The 19,433-nt window shown below is 33.4% G+C and overlaps 1 protein-coding gene across 6 annotated transcripts in view; it reads right to left on the bottom strand.

The window, feature by feature from the left end:
* Positions 1-19,433, bottom strand: part of PHF14 (PHD finger protein 14) — a 195,611-nt gene that overhangs the window by 35,511 nt on the left and 140,667 nt on the right. For 4 of the 6 annotated variants that reach the window (XR_014139322.1, XM_081800474.1, XM_081800473.1 and 1 more), the window contains one exon: positions 17,985-18,102. Coding sequence is in view for 3 of the 6 variants with exons in the window: in XM_081800474.1 (XP_081656600.1) it covers positions 17,985-18,102 (118 nt within the window). In the remaining 3 variants the exon portion in view is untranslated. Of the gene's footprint in view, positions 1-17,984; positions 18,103-18,821; positions 18,852-19,433 lie in introns of those variants that run through there. The other 2 variants (XR_014139324.1, XR_014139323.1) reach the window with 2 other exon arrangements.

A 19,433-nucleotide genomic window follows, 5' to 3' on the forward strand; every position in this document is an offset into this window, starting at 1 on the left:
GAGAGCATGAGCGAGAGCGAGCAAGAGGGTGAGAATGAGCAAGAGAGAACAAGGCGCGGCGGGGGGTGGGGAGAAGGGTAGAGGGAAAGAGAGAAGCAGACTCCCAGGGAGCCTGACATGAGGCTCGATCCCAGGACCCTCAGATCACGATCTGAGCTTAAGGCAGATGGAGCCACCCAGGCAGCCCAATGTCTGATTATCTTAGTATATCTCAAGCACCTAGTATAGTGTTTAGCATATCTTTTGAATATGATACAGATTTTCATTCAATAAAATCAGGTTATTGTTGCAGACATATTGGTAGGGCCATCAAGAGAAAGAAAATACCAGTAATATTTCTTCTTATGTACAAAAAATATGAAATGGACATTTTCTTTCAGATTAGTTTTACCCTCTTAGACAACCCTGGTGTTTTTCATTCTGGAGGAAACAATTTCTTTTTAATTTAAAACTGTATCTCTATTCCAAAGAAATATACTACAAATAATCAACAGGTACTCATAAATGTTAACAAATTCTGAGGGAACTAGACAGGAATAGCAACTATTCCTAAGAAAAGGTATTATTTTAAATTTGCTGAACAGATATTTTCTTATGTCTCTTACTCTAGGTCTTTTATGCATATCTGGGTCATGGCTGGCAGAAATTTATGTTTCAGACATCATTTGTTTTTTCAACAAATAGCCTTGGGCATCTAAGGTAAAAAGTAGACCCTGCACTACTTCTACTGCCATTCAGCAAAATAAAACTTTAAAAAATAATTTTAATAACTAATAGGAAATAAGCTAGCAGTGAATAAATACTAGAAGCAATTTTAAATCTATCTTAGAAAAAATTATATATAACGCTGAGATCCTTGTCTTCAAGAAAGTATGAAAGAAATACTCTCTGCCATACATGTTTGTAATCTAGCTGGTAAAAAGAACTTAGACATAAAAAGATGAATAAGAATGCAAAGAAACATCTACTAAATGCCAAATGCACAGTCTAGCAAAGAAATGAAAAAGAAATTCAGTCTCGTCCTAAAGATTATAGAGAAACTGGAACTTAAGCTGAACAATTAATTTAAAAAATACACTCATACTTATAAGAGAGAGAGCAGAGTGAAGCAGGAAGGGAAGAGGGAGAGAAAGGGAGACAGAGCTATTTGGAGTATTAGTATGGAGGCAGATTACAGATGGCCTTGGAAGTCAGGGATAAAACCCTGATGTCTGTCCTACAGTATGGACAACAGAGAACTCCTTCCTGGAGTTTTTAACCTAGAAAGACATGTGAAAAATGGTCTTTCAAAGACTGATTTGGAAAAGACTGTAGAATGACTTAATGAGAATAGAAACTTAGATTCTGAAGAGAAAGGTGATTTGGGGAATAAAGAACAAAAGTAAACAACTTGGAGACAGGAAATAAGAGACTAAGGTAGGGAAAGTAACAAAGTTTGAATTAGGAAAAGCATGAAGGACTATGTCAGGTTGAGAGGAGATACGATGGGGATATGGGCCCTTTTCCTCAATGATGTTAAGAGACAGAGTCATCTTGAAAAAATGAGGGTGCTGGACATAAAACTGAGACTTGAGATATGTGGCAAAAATTTGATATAGCTGCTATAAGAAATTTGATAAGGAGCTCACATGTGAACCTAAGTTCATAAATTCCTCCAGTTATTTCTGGCCAGAAAAAAAACAAAAAACAAAAACAAAAACAAAAAACAGTTACGATGAAACAGTACAATGGATCCAGAGAAAGCTGGGGAATTATAATAGAAGGCTCTAATTTTTTTTTTTTTTAAAGATTTTATTTATTTGACAGAGAGACACAGCGAGAGAGGGAACACAAGCAGGGGGAGTGGGAGGGGGAGAAGCAGACTTCCCGCGGAGCAGGGAGCCCGATGCGGGGCTCGATCCCAGGACCCCAGGATCACGACCTGAGCCGAAGGCAGACACTTAGCCGACTGAGCCACTCAGGCGCCCCGGCTCTAATGTTTTTTTTGGAAGTGTAATATTAAATGCCCAAAAAATAGTTTAGTAAGGGGAGAGGAATAAAATCAGAAGGAAGATGAGGGCCTAGGGGTCTTGAAGAGTTGAGGAACTAGAAGAATGTATTTGAAGAAGTAGAAAAACTAAGAAAAAGATCATGATTTGAGTCATGGTGACAGGGTATTTGACATACATTAAAGGATTCATGGGATGGGTGAAATTTTCTCTATCATAAACAGTTTGAAATTTCATTTTTGTAAAGATATGCACTGATAAAATATTTCAAAAAATATTTACGTCCAAGTCTCACACATATAAAAATTGGTCTGGCAACTCATCAAAGAAGCCTGAAGTCAGCATAGGTGAGACAAGAGAGCAAGGATTTCTTTAGAAGAGGCAGTTTAAAGGGAGTCCCTATATGAGAGGGATTTTCTGAAAGGTACTCAGAGAGTTGCCCCTAGAAGTCTGAGGGTCACAGAGACGGAATGGTGACACATGTCTGTCTAGCCGTAGTGCCAGAGCAGCGGAGAAAAAAGATCAGGGCCACACGTGGAATGACTGCTTGCCTGAGCCTGCAGGGCAGGGGTGTGTGTATATGCGCTTATCCTAGGAATAATAATGAGATGTGAAAGAGAGCAAGATTCTGGTTATCTAGGAAGGGATTTAGCCAGAGGACAGCCTAGTGGGAATGAGGTGAGACCAAGCAAAGAGGAAACAAAAAGAACTTAAGTTCTAAAAATGAGTTTAAGTAAGGAGAAGGCATCCATCTCTCACTCACATCAAAGGAACTGCAGGTAGACAAGCCATAACAATGAGAGATCACCAAAAACCCACAAAAGAAAGCAGGGAAAAGCATCAAAGTCCAGTATGGCCCCCATCAAACTATAGCTTTTCCAGTTTGAAGCAGACCTCAGCTGGGGAGAGGAGAAGCTTTGAACTTGTTGAGAGAATGAAGCCTTGACATTAAACTAGACTGGATTTTTTATATTAAAAAAAAAAGACTATTAATACCTTAAGGAGACTGGAAAAGCCATGAGGTATGTCCTAGAGTCACTAGAGAAAAGAAGATCCAACACAGCTTGTTAAAGGCCCTAGGAAGAAAGAATTAAGTTGCTTTCTGTTTGTGTCTTGTCTTAAATTTTTAAAAAGATTTTTATTTATTTATTTGTCAGAGACCGAGAGAGAGCACAAGCAGGGGAAGCGGTAGGCAGAGGGAGAAACAGGCTCCTGCTGAGCAAGGAGCCGGATGCAGGGCTCGATCCTAGGACCCTGGGATCATGACCTGAGCCGACAGCAGCTGCTGAACTGACTGAGCCACCCAGGTGTCCCTGTTTGTACCTTGTCTTAAATTCATGAACAAAATTTATTTATGTCTGAATAAAAATGAAAGACTAGTATTTTAAAAATAGGAATCTGGATAGTCTTTAAAGCATTTAATATGGAGAACAGGTAAGACCACTTCTATTGTCTTATATACTCTTCACTTAAAATTAATTTGAAGAGTTTTTATTTAAAGGTGTTAACTGCAGAGTGTAGGATTTTTTTTTTTTCAAATTGCTATGGTGAGTAAAAAAATAATAATATTAATTTAAAAAGCAACTAACTAGGGGCGCCTGGGTGGCTCAGTCGTTAAGTGTCTGCCTTCAGCTCGGGTCATGATCCCAGGGTGCTGGGATCGAGCCCCGCATCGGGCTCCCTGCTCTGCGGGAAGCCTGCTTCTCCCTCTCCCACTCTCCCTGCTTGTGTTCCCTCTCTTGCTGTGTCTCTCTCTGTCAAATAAATTAATAAAATCTTAAAAAAAAAAAAAAAAAGCAACTAACTATATTTGACCCTATTAGAGAGGTTCCTATCCTAGGGAAGGTTTTTACTGATAAAAGACCACAAATACATAGAGTATTCATTACACCTTAGGGGAAAAATGAGGATGGAAGAAAGAGTAGGGGAGAAAAAACTGGGGCATTTTGGAACAGCTAAATCATAAAGAAAGTTTATCTCACTGCAAAAATTAGATTCATAAGTAGTAGACTTGGGAGCACTCAAAAAAAAAAATGGCGAATAAGATGGTCCTTAATATAGTCATTATGCTGCAAACAGGTTAAAGCTTCCACACTGTCATTAAATGTCACAGGGAAAAGATAGACAAAAGACAGTGTCTAAATTATACAGCACTTCACCTTCTTGTAAAAGAGGAGAATGTTTTCTGAAAATATCTATTTCATTCACAATCCTAAAATGACTTGAAGTAAGGAAAAATTAATAAGTGATAAGTAAATTTAATGACTGGATACTAGAATACATTTTAAACTGAATTATTAAGTAATGATTTTTGTTGTTTTGTGGGATATATGTTGAAACTGCTGCATTAAAATAAGGAAATAATGCTGAAATATCTTATGTTCATGACTTGCTTTAAGCTATCTGTGCTTTGGAAACTGATTCACAAATATCTGGTAATGTAAATCTAGAAATCTGATCTAGAAACAGAATTTACACAATACTATATATAATGTAATGTCTTTGAAAGTTGAGAAAATAGTGTAGTCCCTTAGGAACACAAAAGTGAACTGATAAAAATGCACTGATGCAGCCTGAACTTTTCAAAGTGATTCTTAAAAATTGTAACCTCTATCTGCATACTTTAAAGATTTCAAGCCAGCGAACCAGATAATCATTTGTAGCCATTACTGAAGGTACATTTAACAAAAAACCAACTTAACTTCAATGAAGATATAACACTACAACATAAACCTTTAAGAAACCTTCAGAGAAAACATTAAAATAAATTGCATCTTAGGTGACCAGAGTTTAAATTTAGCATATGAATATAGTTCACAGGAAAAAAAGAGAACAATATATTAATGCTAAAAAAACCTGTAGAAGTCTGAAATCACAAAAGAACATAGATGGCTGTGCTAGGTCATAGGTAGAAATACAGCAGAACAACACAGTTACACATATGGATCTTTATCTGCCAAGGGGCGGGGGAAGATATTTTTTAGCTATAAATTAGGTAATAATTTCATACTCTCTAGCTGACAAAAAAATTAACAAAAGAATTAATCCAAATGAATCTAAATTGCATAATTAGTATTTGATCCACTTATAAGGTATTGTTTTTGAATAAGAGGAATTTTTTCTGTAAAAGAATGCTGATATTTAAAAAAAATATATAAAACCTTCCAGTTTGTACACAAAATGGCTGACACTGCACAAATCCTAACATTCTTAAACTATCTTTGCAAAGAAACTAAATGTGGCTGCTTTTACTTTCTTTTCACAGTACAGGTTTTCAAACTTCACAATTAATGACAAATATTAAGATACAGTATTTGATTCAGCAAAAATATAGTACTTACTGCCTAATGAAAAAATAATACAATAGATTAGATTCTGCTGGGTCTATATAAATCATCCATATTGTGAAGTGGTAACTCCCTTAACAAAGATAATTATTTCGTTCAATTTTTATGAAGAAAGGGCCTTGAGAAGTTACAGTCTATATTCTACACCTTACAGCAGGACCATCTTTAATTAATTCATCTGTTTTAAGAATTACCTCTAGGCTTTATTCATTCCACTATTCACTAGAAAACACCAAAACAGATCCTACTTAACAATAAAGGTATTTTTCCTTTTCCTATTATAGTGGTGTTTATTTATAATCAAAATTATCTGAGTTTCTACATTATGAAAATTTACAATGACTTCAGGAAAAAATCTAATTTGAGAATCACATGCAACAAGGAATAGAAAATACCTATTTCAATATAGGAAAGCAAGTTCCTAAAACACAGACTCCAGAATCAGGCAGATCGGGTCTGAATCACCGTTATACCACTTAGGTGTGTAATCCTTCTCTGAATCTCACTTTTTTCCCCACACAAAGGAGATAAAAACAGTAACTACTTTAAAGACTGTGGTGAGGAATAAATGAGATGATACATTTTAAGTGCTTAAATAATGCTAGGCATGTAGAGGTACTCTAAAATTATACTTTCTTATATTAAAGATGGTCAGTGTTTTGACCCAGAAATTACACCAAGAGTGTATCTGTGCAAAGAAATGTACAGTACTAAAAAATGTGGTTAAAAAAAAAATCTGGTTAGAAAAAAGTATCTAACATCATGGAAAATGGTCACATACACAGTTACATTTAAAAAAAAAACCGTTATATGACAGAATATATAATATGATTGAAATTTTTAAAGAGTAGGTTGTAGTAGGATATACTACTGGAACATGAGCAGAAATGTGATGCCTATAGGTACTATAATTGCAGGTAATTTTCAAGATTTTATTTATTTGAGAGAGAGAGAGAGAGCAAGTGGGGGGCGGAAAGGGAGAAGCAGACTCCCCGCTGAGCAGGGAGCCTAATTCCCGGGGCTCGATCCCAGGAACCTAGGGTCATGACCTGAGCCGAAGGCAGCCATTTAACAGACTGAGCCACCCAGGTGCCCCTGTAGGTAATTTTAAAGATTTTTCTTTATGTTTTTTAAAATTTTCCAAATATTCTATAATGACCATGTAATTTGTAAGAAACTAAAAAAAACACAATGTATGTAATTTCTTTTCTGATTCCAATTTTCTCCAGAAAAGCTGAGTCAGAGAAAATTCAAAAATAAAGAGAAAAAGACAAGCATACATTTTTTTAAAGCAAGATTTTATATGAAGGATGTTAATTATATTAAAAACTGCTATTTTGAATTATTACTCTCTAGCTTTAAAGTTAAAGAAAACTCAAAGTCTGACACCTCAATTACAGCATATTTAAGCATATGTCCAGAACAATATTTCACTTGGAGATCAAGTTGATAAGAATTCTCCTACTTAGATAAATTGCTATTTAAACTTTGTAGTAATTCTTTTTTGTTTTTTTCCCCAACTTTACTGAGATATAATTGACATATAACACTGTGTACATTTTAAGGTGTGCAACGTGTTGATCTGATACACATATACCGCAAAATGATTACCACTACTGTGTTGGTTAACACATCCATCATGTCACATAATTACCATCTCTTTTTTTGTGATGAAAACACTTAAGATCTACTTTCTTAGCAACTTTCAAGTATATAATACAGTATTGTTAATTATGTTACAATGCTGTTCATTAGATCACCAGAACTTATTCTGCGTTCCAAGTGATTACACCATTTTACATCTTCACCCAAAACTCACTGCTCCTCCTTCCTGTTAGAAGTTGCTACTGTAAATGTTTTTAGTTTTTCCTCAGTAGACTACTAAATAGTGGAAATGGCCAACTAAAATTTGGTGAATTTATCACTAAATTATGTCTTAATTATTAGGCAAAGGGTAATATTTAATTTTTTTCAAAGGATAATATTTTAGAAGACAGAAAGTCTCTCTTGATGAACATTAACTCAGAAAAAGTAGACGGACTGGGGCACCTGCGTGGCTCAGTTGGTTAAGTGTCTCCCTCTGCCTCAGGTCATGATCCCGGGGTCCTGGGAGTCTGCTTCTCCCTCTCCCTGCCGCTCCCCCTGCTTGTGTGCTTTCTCTCTCTCTCTTTCTCTGTGTGTCAAATAAATAAATAAATCTAAGAGAAAAAGAAAGAAAGAAAGAAAGAAAGAAAGAAAGAAAGAAAGAAAGAAAGAAAGAAAGAAAAAGAAAAAAGAGGAAGGGGAGGAGGGGGAGGAGAGAGGAGAGGGAGGGGAGGAGTGAGGGAGGGAGAGAGGAAGGAAGGGAGGGAAAGAGAAAGAAAAAAGAGAAGAGAAGAGAAGCAAAGAAAAGAAAAGAAAGAAAAAAAAAAGAGAGGAGTTGGACAGCTTCAGGTTGGATCAGCTTCGGGTATGGATGCTGTTACCTGCAAAGTAAGAAAAGAAGACTACAAAAAGAAGCCAAAGAAGCCTATCAAAAAGACCAAAGATATATATGGTCTCCTAAGAAGGGAGAAAACCAGGAGAAAATAAGTTCACTGAAAGGGGGAAAGGCCATTTGTAAAAAGGAGGAAGTAACCACCAGTATTAACTGCTGCGAAGAAGCAGAAAAAAGATGAAGCAGAGTAACTGAGGAAGATGCTGCATGGGAGCAAACTGAATTTATAGCTCAGAGAAGATCCTTAAGATGTTGCTGAGCAATTCCAGAAATTGGAAAAAAGAAAGGGAATATGGTATATTAGTAACCCAGGAATGCTAGTGTAGTGAACCTGAATCAGGTTATCATCAGTCTACCTTGAATCTGCCTGGGGGGTTGAAAGACAGTCTATAGGCACAATAAATGAATACTTGAAGTAGAGACAAAACTAAGGAATTTAAAAGAAATTAGGGTCAAAAGCAGTGGTTCTTAAACTTATCACCTGTGGTGCTTATAAAAATGCTGATTCTTGAGCACCATTCCAGAAATACTGATTTAGCAGGTCTGTATGGGCCTTCCAAATTGCATATTTAACAGTACTTTAGAAGATCATGGTGCAGGTGGTTTGTAGGCTTTGAGGAAAAATCACTGGCATTTGGGCTATGTGAATTGACGAGTGATGAAAATGTCAAATTATGATGTAAATCAGAAGACTGAAAAATTTTTGACAGAGCACAAGAAGGAATAAAGTGATGTTCACTTAACTTATTAAAGTTTAGTTAAAGGTAGTTCTGAGTCCCTATCAAAATAAGAACTGAAGCTAATAATTTAATATGGAGCAGGACAGGGCTAGGCTAGGGCCATGGCAAGATAGTGTGGACCACAGTCTTATAATTTGCCTTACTTAGCATTCTACCAATGGAAAATAAGTTAAAAGCAGCATATATGGTATTCCCAGAAAGTCAGATACCCATTTTTTAAAGTAACATGAAGGTAACAGAGAAATTTATATGCTATGACTAAGGAAGAATATATTATTAAAGGTTTCCACTGGAAATCAGGGGAGTGGTGGCAGAGAGGAGAAGAAATACGGGTGTAAAGATAGGGCTCTGAAGAATTTACATGTATAAATCTCTACCCTTTGACTCATACATGTAAAGCACATATTGAGATCTACTTTTCCAAAAGAAGGACATTAGTAGCATCTGAGAATGAGTACAGATTTCTTTACTGAGGCTTTTCGCAAGGGCACCTGGGTGTCTCTGTCAGTAAAGCAAATGTCAAAAAATGAACATGTTAAAATGTAAGTAACATGGCATAACACTCTGGCTATGTCCCCAACCCCTAATCTACAATATCTTATCAATCTTGGTAAGGATTCTATCAGAACATCTAGATTAGAATAATTAAATACATTTGAGTTCAGAACTCAATTCCATGAACTTTCAGAGTCATTCTTTGAATTTTCTTAGCTTAGTTTTGAAGAAGTTTTACTTGTAGATAAACAGTACTTCTGAAACCACAATAGGTTAGAAAGATAATTTTTAACAGATAAGTAATTCCACACAATGATGAAATAGTTAAAATAAATGTTTAATAAATTAGAAGGAATAAACTATTTGCAGCGGGAAGACATGAAATCTCACTCTGTTTTTTTGAAGCTAGGAGTTAAAGCCTTTCCTATTATTTAGGTTAGTTCCACAACTCTGAGAATGGGCTACCCTATTTCAACTAGGACCATCTCTTTGTAGCAAACAAGGTCTCTCACTGTTATATTATATATAAATACTGGAATAGCAAGTTTACATAATTAATATAGTCTACCTTCCTTCTGAATTCTTACATTAATACATTATATAATCCAAATTTAATAATGCTGGGTTAACAGATAAAAATATTCTTATTAACTTTTTAAATTCTGTAATGAAAATCTTTCAGCCTAACGACCAGATTTTTAGTAGGTGGCTTTTTCCTCCAACATAATATAAATATATATAATTAAAAAAAAAGATTTAAAAACTAAAGGATAGTATAAAATTGGTGAGTTCTGAAAGGCATTCCCATGTTTGGCACCCTACTGTACTTTATCTCTCAGTTATGAGTTAGTTTCTTATCACATATGGTATTTCACAGCATGCTATGCAAAGGCATCATGCCCACATACCATCTAAATTAGAAAATAGCTTGGTTTTTCCAGTTTGTAGTAAGTGTAACCTAAAAACTGATTTAGTTTTTCAATTCTGCAAATTATTAACATTAAAAATTCTAATTTTAGAGGCTCCATTTTCTTTCTATGAATATGATGTTGAAATATATACAAATATATGTCATAAACACTGACAAACTTTACCTGGAGTACAGAAATCATATTTTCAGAAAGATTCTTAAGGAATACTTACCCATGACATATCAAAGTATACCAATATGCTTAACATGTATTACTTAGTCCCCATGAAAATTACCTTAAGTTACAGAACTAAATAGATCAGTAGAGATTCTAATTCTATTATAAAGAATAATCAACAGTCTTTGTTTAGCTCAAAACTGTTACTCGATAAAAATATTACCTGGAATAGGTTTCAGAAAATGTCTAGGACAATCAAGTAAAGAACCTCTGAACAAGCAATAATGACAAATAATAAGTTCAGTTCAGTACATAAATATTCAGTTTAAAAAAATACATTCTACTTAAAAAAGCACAGTACCAACTATAATTAGTGGAATTGTTAATGACCATTACTTCTTATTGAATACACAAATCATTGTTACTAGTCTAAAATTACAACACTCAGAAACTAAGGGCTTAAATAAGACATTTATACAAACAGTCTTGCCTGCCATATAAAATGCCAGAGTAAATGGCAATATTCTGAACTTAATCTAGATAAAAGGTAGAAGATCCACTAGAAGACTGTGGGCTTTATCCCTCATAGCAAAGAGGAAATCTAAAGTTTAAATATGTAACTACAACTATCATCAAGGATAACCATACTAGTTTTAATTCTCAGACCTTTAGGAAGTCTACAAACTACCACAGATTTGTTCAATGGTATTCTACTGTTAAGATACTGTATAAACAGTATTTTACGTTTATAAACAACTTGTCTCCAGACTCCTACATACCTGTATCAGTAAAAAGGCAAATTGAAACTCAGTAAAACTTGCTGAAGCACTGTTCTAAGCTTTAATGCTTGTCATACAAATGCTAGAAGAATACTGAATTAATACAGTTAAATGGTACAATTTTTACCTGAAAGCGACTTCTCAACCATGCTAAATCCAGAAACTTAAAATTTAACCTAATGTTAGACAAAATCCCAGAGGTCAAATGAATAGTTAAAATATTTAAAAAATCTTTTTCTTTTTAAAAGGTCAGTTATAGACTTCATATTTAAAAGAACTTTAAAAGGATTACTTTAAGTAATCTCCTCACCCAACATGGGGCTGGAACTCACAACCCCGACAGTCGCATGCTCCACCAACTGAGCCAGCCAGGCACCCCTTAATTTTATATTTTTCATAAATTTTCATCATATAAAAAATTCAGACAGCTAATATTACCAGATTAAATGTGCTTGTTTAATGTATCATGGCAATATACTCCCTGGAGAGATTGTTTTGTTCATTCTTAAAGGGGAAAAATTCACAATGAATATTTTACTTGAAAATAAATATTTATATATGTAGTTTTTACTCAGGTATACCGTTTATAGAATTCTAGTTGCCTAATGCAGAAAACTAGAAAATAAAGATGAAAAAATAAAATCATACTTTCCCAACTCAGGGATTTCTAATACAAATGATTACCAAACAGTACCATTTGCCTCAGCAGGCATGTATTACTGCATCTGTAGTTCCAGAAAATCTTACATAGGGATGTAGATGACATTTCTATGCATATGAATTCAACTTACTATTGCTCAAAAAGAGTAGTACACTAGATAGATCAAATAAGAATGAACCAAATGGAGGTCTCCATTCTAAGATAGTTCATCTTGTAGTAGTCAGATAATGACCAGTCAGATAATGTATACTCTATAGCTTTTCACCAAACAGAGCTTAAATAAGGATGAAAAGTTAAAATCATAACCGGCACAGGCACTGTAAATTATGTGATAAACATTTAAATTCTTAGTGGCAATTTGTGAATACATATGACGTGGATGAAGCACTTTAAAAAACATTTATACATGTTCATTTAACCATGTCAAAATAAATTACCTTCATTTTGGGTGTTTTAGCAGACAGAAGTTGTTGAGATCTATATCAAGTATACTCTAGAAAAAGACGGAATAGTGAACTGTGTCCTATATTTAAAAAAAAAATACAATACTTAGTCTACCTTGTAACTTATATGTAAGTATACAACATAATTTTAAAGTAGTTTGTTGATGTTTCACTTGGGTTATAGGCATTGTGTATATTTGTTTTAAAGTTCTGAAAGTTAATTTTTAGATTAAAATCTTTTTAATAACTGAAGAATTAATATACATAAAACAGATTCTTTATTCTTGACTGCTCATTAAAATAATTTAGGGAGCTTGTAAAAAATATAAATGTCCACCCTCATTCCCTCTCTCACCTCCTCCCAAACAATTCAGTCTAAAAACCATCAGACTGGGGTGCCTGGGTGGCTCAGTCATTAAGCGTATGCCTTTGGCTTAGGTCATGGTCCCAGGGTCCTGGGACCAAGCCCCGCATCAGGATCCCTGCTCCGCGGGAAGCCTGCTTCTCCCTCTCCCACCTCCCCTGCTTGTGTGCCCTCTCTCACTGTGTCTCTCTCTGTCAAATAAATAAAATCTTTAAAAACAAAAAATAAAAATAAAAACCATCAGGCTATAGTAAGCAAAATAGGTGTCCTTGTGGGGTGAGATTGGAGAGTGATAAGAGATTAGTTTTCTATCAGGGGACTAATCATATAAAAATATTTTAAGATTAGTTTTCTATCAGGGGACTAATCATATAAAAATATTTAAGAATAATGTGGGGCACCTCGGTTAAGCATCCGCCTCTTGGTTTCAGTTCAGGTCATGATCTCAGGGTCGTGAGATCAAGCCCTGTGTCGGCTCCCTCTTGCTTGCACTCTCTTTCTCTCTCTCTCATTCAAATAAATAAATAAATAAATAAATAAAAAATAAATAAAATCTTAAAAAATACGTAATATTTAAGAATAATGGGATCCAGTTTTCTGTCAGGGAGAAAAGTGGAATGGTTTCCAATGTCTATAAAGGCAGAAATATAGATGCAATGTGTATGTATACATACATCTAACCCTTGGCTCTGTCTACTGAGACAACCTAGAAGGAATAGTGCAGTAACAATGAGCACATCTAGCACCCACATCTTGGTTTCTAAATACCATTCTCCACTGAAAGGAAATGGAGCTCCTTGGAGAAATGGCTGGTTCCAAGAATAGGGAAAGGGAAAGTATAGTTGAGCCTGGAACATCTTTAGTAAGGAAGTATTTAAAGACTGCTGGGATCATGTCAAAAGGACATAGATGCTAGGTTGAAGTGTCAGAAGACAGCCTGAAGTGGCTTCCATTAGCCAAATTTGGGACAATCTGACCGTCAAAATAAATGGTAATAACCAATATAATCTACTGAATAAAACAGAAAATGAAAGTTTGATGAGGAATAGGGTATTTGCATAGTATCAAGGACCTTCCTCAGAATTAATTAATTAAAAGGTGAAGAGAAGAATGGAGAAGACTTGAAGAAAACTAGTCAAGTAATTAAAGTTATACTTTATGAAAGATTACTCTAGTACCAGCATAGGAGTATAGTCCCCAAACGTTATTGTTGATGTACCCCCATACTAAAAATATTTTAAATATGAATCTTAACATATATATGTGTGAAGTTATACACTTATACTACAGTATTACATATTATTTACATTATAAAACACAGACATAGAAATTAAAATGGGATGTTATATAGAAGTAAGTTGGTTTTATTAGTTATCTTGTCTATCTCTTAGGGTGCAAACACTTCATTTTGGAGGCCTCTAGTAAAGAGAATGGGTAAAATAGATGAGTATGGCAGACCTATGTAGATAGTTTCCAAAACAGGAGAAACTGATAGAATGAGGAAAAAGTGAGACACTGAATCAAGGCAGTAGCAACGGAGAAAAGGAACAAAGAGCACACTGGAGAAACATTTAAGGAAGAAAACTTTTACAGGACTCAGGAAGTGATTTTCTACATGGGACAAGGATTAACAAAGCTTGAAGATGATTCCAGTTATTTGGCTTGGATGAACAGATGGAATGAGAGGGAAGAAAAAGTAAGAGATAAGTGAAGAAGAGGATTAAGAATAAAATGAACTACTTTTCCAGGCATATAGCACTCATTAACAGTACTATTACCACAACACAGTAAAGAGCAGAAAGAAAAACACTAATGCATGATGATAGGTAGCAACGAACTAGCTCCACTGAATGTAAACATAATAGCCGCTATCTTAGTCAAATGTCTTTGAAGCATAGCTTATGGGAGAAGGCATGTTTTGTGCACATGTGTTTCCATGTGTTTGTGTGTGAATTTGTGTTTCCATGTGTGCAAATTTGTGTTTCTATGTGTGCACATGTATATGTATGTATCTGTATCCATGTAGTCATTTTTCATGGATCCTAAAGTAAACTAACTAGGTTTATAATGGGTTGATAAGGCAGAGAAAGCCTTATCATGCCATACTTCATGGGTCTGGATAGAATAAAAAGTCATTCTGTATACAAATATTGAATGATTATGTTATCATACCCCAAACTAATATGTTGTATGTCAATTATTTCTTAATTTAAAAAACTATCCTACTTTTAGGTAAATTGTTACTAAATCAGTATTAAAACTAACTACACTTAGGTGTATTTTATCATGTACTGAAACTTAAAATTATGGATTATGATATAAATCTTCTTAGATTTTAGTGGAATTTCCAAAAAAGTAATAAGCAGGATTTGTGACAGAAGATTTTTGCCCTCATAAAACCCACAGCAATAAACCTATTACTTGAGAGACAAAGACATGTATAAATGTATTATGCTGCTGAGAGTATACATGGTGATATTTTAGAGTTTCCCCTGCTACAAAAAATTTGGAGACAATATTAACAGTTAAATTACTATTTAAAATGCAATGCATTTTCAAGCACATATTCAGCTATATACCCTCACCTTGTAGTTTATCTAAAATTCTAAGCAAAATAAATAATTTCTTATTTGGGAGTTGAATTTTTATCATAAAAGTTAAGACTTCTTGGGCTTAATAATCCTGACTACCACAGAGAAAGGAAGGTGGATATATATTTTATGGCTGTCACAATTTTACACATTCACTCCCCCCTACCTAAATTTATTAGCAACTGATTCACTTCCCTTCTCCTGGCAGTAACGATTTCTATCTTACTTTTCATATCATTAAAATATATGAACATGGCAAACATACCCAGTATTACCTAACAAATGACACTCCACCAAATCTAATAGAAGAAAATGAAGGACAAGCAGAGTATATTAACTTCCATTGTGGGATTCTTTTAGGCCCTAAGATGATACTAATTTTGACTCTGATGCTAATAATATACTGATTTCTTAATTTAAAATAGCTCCTGCAGCAATTCACTGAATTATAAAGCATGACATTATATCTATCAATGCATTCTTCTTGGGACCCAAACTGGCAAACATCTGTTTCAAAGGAAAATGTAAGCAGAAATCTACTACCTGCTGGTCAAGAATGGAAGTCTTCAAAAGTAAACAAAACAGAATGGATGCAACACAAATATTCAAGGTAATAAATTAAGTTTCCAGCTGAACTATTACATTGAATTTAATTTTTTTATTGGAAAAAAAGTATAAGTATACCATAGTCATGTAGGTATGATAAAAATACAACTCCACTTCACTGCTGTAAACCTTACAGTAAAATGCTGTGACATTCCAAAGATTATATATAGATACCATAATTGGATGAAATTTTGACCAAGTTGGTTGTGTATATCTGGTATTCAATCAGAGGTCAGAATACAGGAAATTCAAGTTTTCTAACAATGTGCCTTCCTAATGGATTTCCATCAGCATCCAAAGACTTACTGTCTCGTAAAGAGGAAAAAACAAAAACAAAAATAAAAATACCTTATCCTTCTCAATGGCTACTGGCATCCTAGTGCATTACAAAATGTATGATATACTCCTAGCATATGTGAAATAGGCCCCTCTTTCATTTTCAGTATTCATTAATGGAATTACTATATAACTTAAAGCCATTCTTTAAGCACTAAATAAATGGTACACATTTATAGTAGTACAGAACCTTTTCAAAAGAACGTATGCAAAAAAAGTGTGTTTATAAAGGGCAATAAATCCTTTAAAAGATGCTTTCCTAATTTGCTTGTTGAGGGTAGGAGGAAACCCCACATAAAAACTGTATTAGAAAAATCATATTACACCACAAAGAGTCCCATAAGACAACTCTCTCAAATCCTTAGTACAACCACAATTTTTTCATTTTTAAATACAATTTCTGTAAAGCATTTTTTTAATCATGCAATAAAACCTTTGCTATTAAATATGCTCCCTCTTAAATCTGGGTCTTAATAAAATGCCTGGAAAATAATTTTTGATACTGTATAGTTTAAAATCTTGGGAAAAAATGCTTGGTTATTAAATAAAATACACATTATTTTCTATTTTAATAATCATTATACAAATATATAAAATTTTTTAATAAAGCTGGTTATTTAAAGAATGCTTTAAATAGGTTTTTTTCTATAACCAAATGTTTTTCTGCAGTTTTTTATAAATAAATTTTTACAGATGGCTTCTGTGGTAATCTAGGTAATCATTTTAACTTAAAAAATACGTATTTTGGGATTTTTTTTGTCTTTTTTTTACTAGAGCTTATACTTTATTAAAAGGTAAGACTGCAAATATTTATACAGATATCCATTATGCGTTTGGGATTATTCATGATTTTGGTATGTTCTGAAAACAGTGAATTCCTATCCTTTAGAGGATCTCAAATTAAAAACAGACCATTCATTAATGAATTACTAGACTCAATCCACATACTATTTTCCTTGGCCATTATCAAGGTTCTTGAACATTCAAAATTAGACTCAGAATCTAAAGGCAACAATTAGGCCAAAAAGAAAAAAAAGAATACACACACATACACACACACATATTTGATTCCACAATTAGAAAGGAATTCAGTATCAATTTTAATTAACTCTAGGACAGACAAATGCCATTTAAATGGCATTTGAGAAAGATGGTTTCATGTCCATATTACAGTAGATAGCTGATTTCCATTGTCTATTTAAGGAAGAACAATTTGATTAACCTACAGCTGACCAGAATGTCTTAGTTCAAACACATTCAATATTTTTGTCAAATGAGTTAAAGTATCAGGAGTCTATTCAGACTTTAAAGAAACAATAATCTTAAACTGTAGATTACTGCAATTTAAGGTTGTAATATTGATACTCAAAAGATATAATTTCAGTAATTTTTTGAGATAAAATATTAAACAGCCTTATTATCCTTTTTACTTAGCTAAATAAATATCAAAAATAAAATTTTAGGATATAAAAACTAGTTTTCTCAAGAATAGACTTATCTTTTACTCCCCCCCATACTCATGTTTTGTTTCTTTAATTCCACATGAGTGAAATCATATAGTATTTGTCTTTCTCTGACTTATTTTGCTTAGATCTCAAAGAACAGATTTTATAAAACATTTACAATATACTTAATGAGTCATCTACAAAATAAAATTGGATTTTATTGGTTATTCTGTTGATTCACATTTATATATGTTAATATGTATTTGTCAAAACAAATTTCTTATGACCCAAAGCAGAATTTCCCTGCCATTCCTTAGATGTAGTAAATTAGCACAGGGTGACTTTCTTTGGCGGCTAGTAACACTATTTAATATGTTACAGTTACATAGAAAATACACAAAACAGCTAAAATATTTTGGAAGAAACTACTATAATTTAGTAGAGCTGTTTATTCCTTATTTTAAAGGCAATAAAATCACCATCGCAAAATATTCTTAAAGTACATTAGATTAAAATGTTGGTCGTTCACAATTATACTTACCTTTAAAGTTAGGAAGCTGATGGTATGATATGGCTATCAAAATGAAGTAAAACGCTTCTTCTTACGGACTTTTTTTCTCCTTACCTTAGAAGATGAAGAATCACACTCCTGACATATCCATCCATAGCCTGTTTGTTTAGGAGACTTTTTCAAAGGAGGATCCAAACAGCCAAAATGGTAGCACAGTCTGCATTCATCACACCTGCAGGGTAAACAGATTTATGGTATATCTAAATAATATAAAAAAATCTATCTTTTTCAAAGACAAATGGCAAACTACTACACATTTCAACATGGTTAATTCTATGCTTAGTTCACAAAATTATTAAAGTCTATAACAAAGACAATCTAAACCTGAAATAAATATTTTAGGAAAAAACAAAATATAACAAAATTAACAAAGTAAATATCATTCAGAACACTTTGATAGTAGAAATGTTAAGAGCATATGAATGAATGTATGTGTATAGCCAAATGTGTTCAAAACTAACAAACACAACAATTTCAGTTTTGAACTTCAAGAATTAATCATTTACCCATTATCTTAAAAACATTTAATATAAGATACAGATAATTCTAGATTATGAATTCAATCTAATTCATTGTGATTACTTAAAAAAACTTAAGCTGTAATCAATCCTATACAATTTGTACCTTATTACTCTTTCTCCAAGTGAAGGTAGATTGTAAATACACTTTCTAATGTTTACAGCATGCTAACGCCATCTAGCAAATAAAAACTGTCCTAAGAATTTGGTATTATTTTCTCAAATATAAATATTCTCAAAATTTACCTGTCACTTTCTCTCAGTGCATTTGGTTTTTCAAAGTATCTCCTAGTACACCTTAAAGCTTATTAACAAATATTTTGATAGTGTCTTTGCCACCTATGATGTACAAAATCTAAGAAAACTATCATACCTATTCTTCGTTTCAGACAATCTCATCCTGCTGACAATGAAGAAAGATCTGCATTATTTCATTGTTTTTGTAAAAAAAATTTGCATCAGTTGGAATAACAAGACCAAAATTTAACAACAAATAACAAAGATGTATACATCTTATAGAAAGGATTATATCCTCATTTTCTTTGTGCTCTTTTAAGTTAAAATTAAATACTTTTCTTCAATCTGTCAGATTCTCTTATATATTGTTTCTCTTACTGATTTAAAACACTGAGAAATCCACAACTATGAAACCAAGAGAAAAATTTTATAATACATGTATTACTTGAATAAAATGCAAAATTACTATTCAGTAACCTTTATTAGAAACAAGGGGGAAGTAACTAGTGTTATAAACCAAACACAAAGAAAAATAATTGATTTTCAAAAACCATCACAATAAAAGGGACTATAAATCTACATTTATGTAAAAATTTCAAATCATGCTACAAAATCCAATCGTCCAAAGACCCATTTTGGAAATCAGGAGTTTCAGAAAGTTAGCAACTTTAGCTAAGTTATTCAGTTATAAATAAGTTTAAAACACAGTATGTCATAAGTTAATGCATTTCTTCCTCTACAACTTTCT

Source organism: Leptonychotes weddellii, chromosome 12, assembly GCF_054177405.1.
Source record: "Leptonychotes weddellii isolate Sample4059 chromosome 12, ASM5417740v2, whole genome shotgun sequence".
Taxonomy (NCBI): Eukaryota; Metazoa; Chordata; class Mammalia; order Carnivora; family Phocidae; genus Leptonychotes; species Leptonychotes weddellii.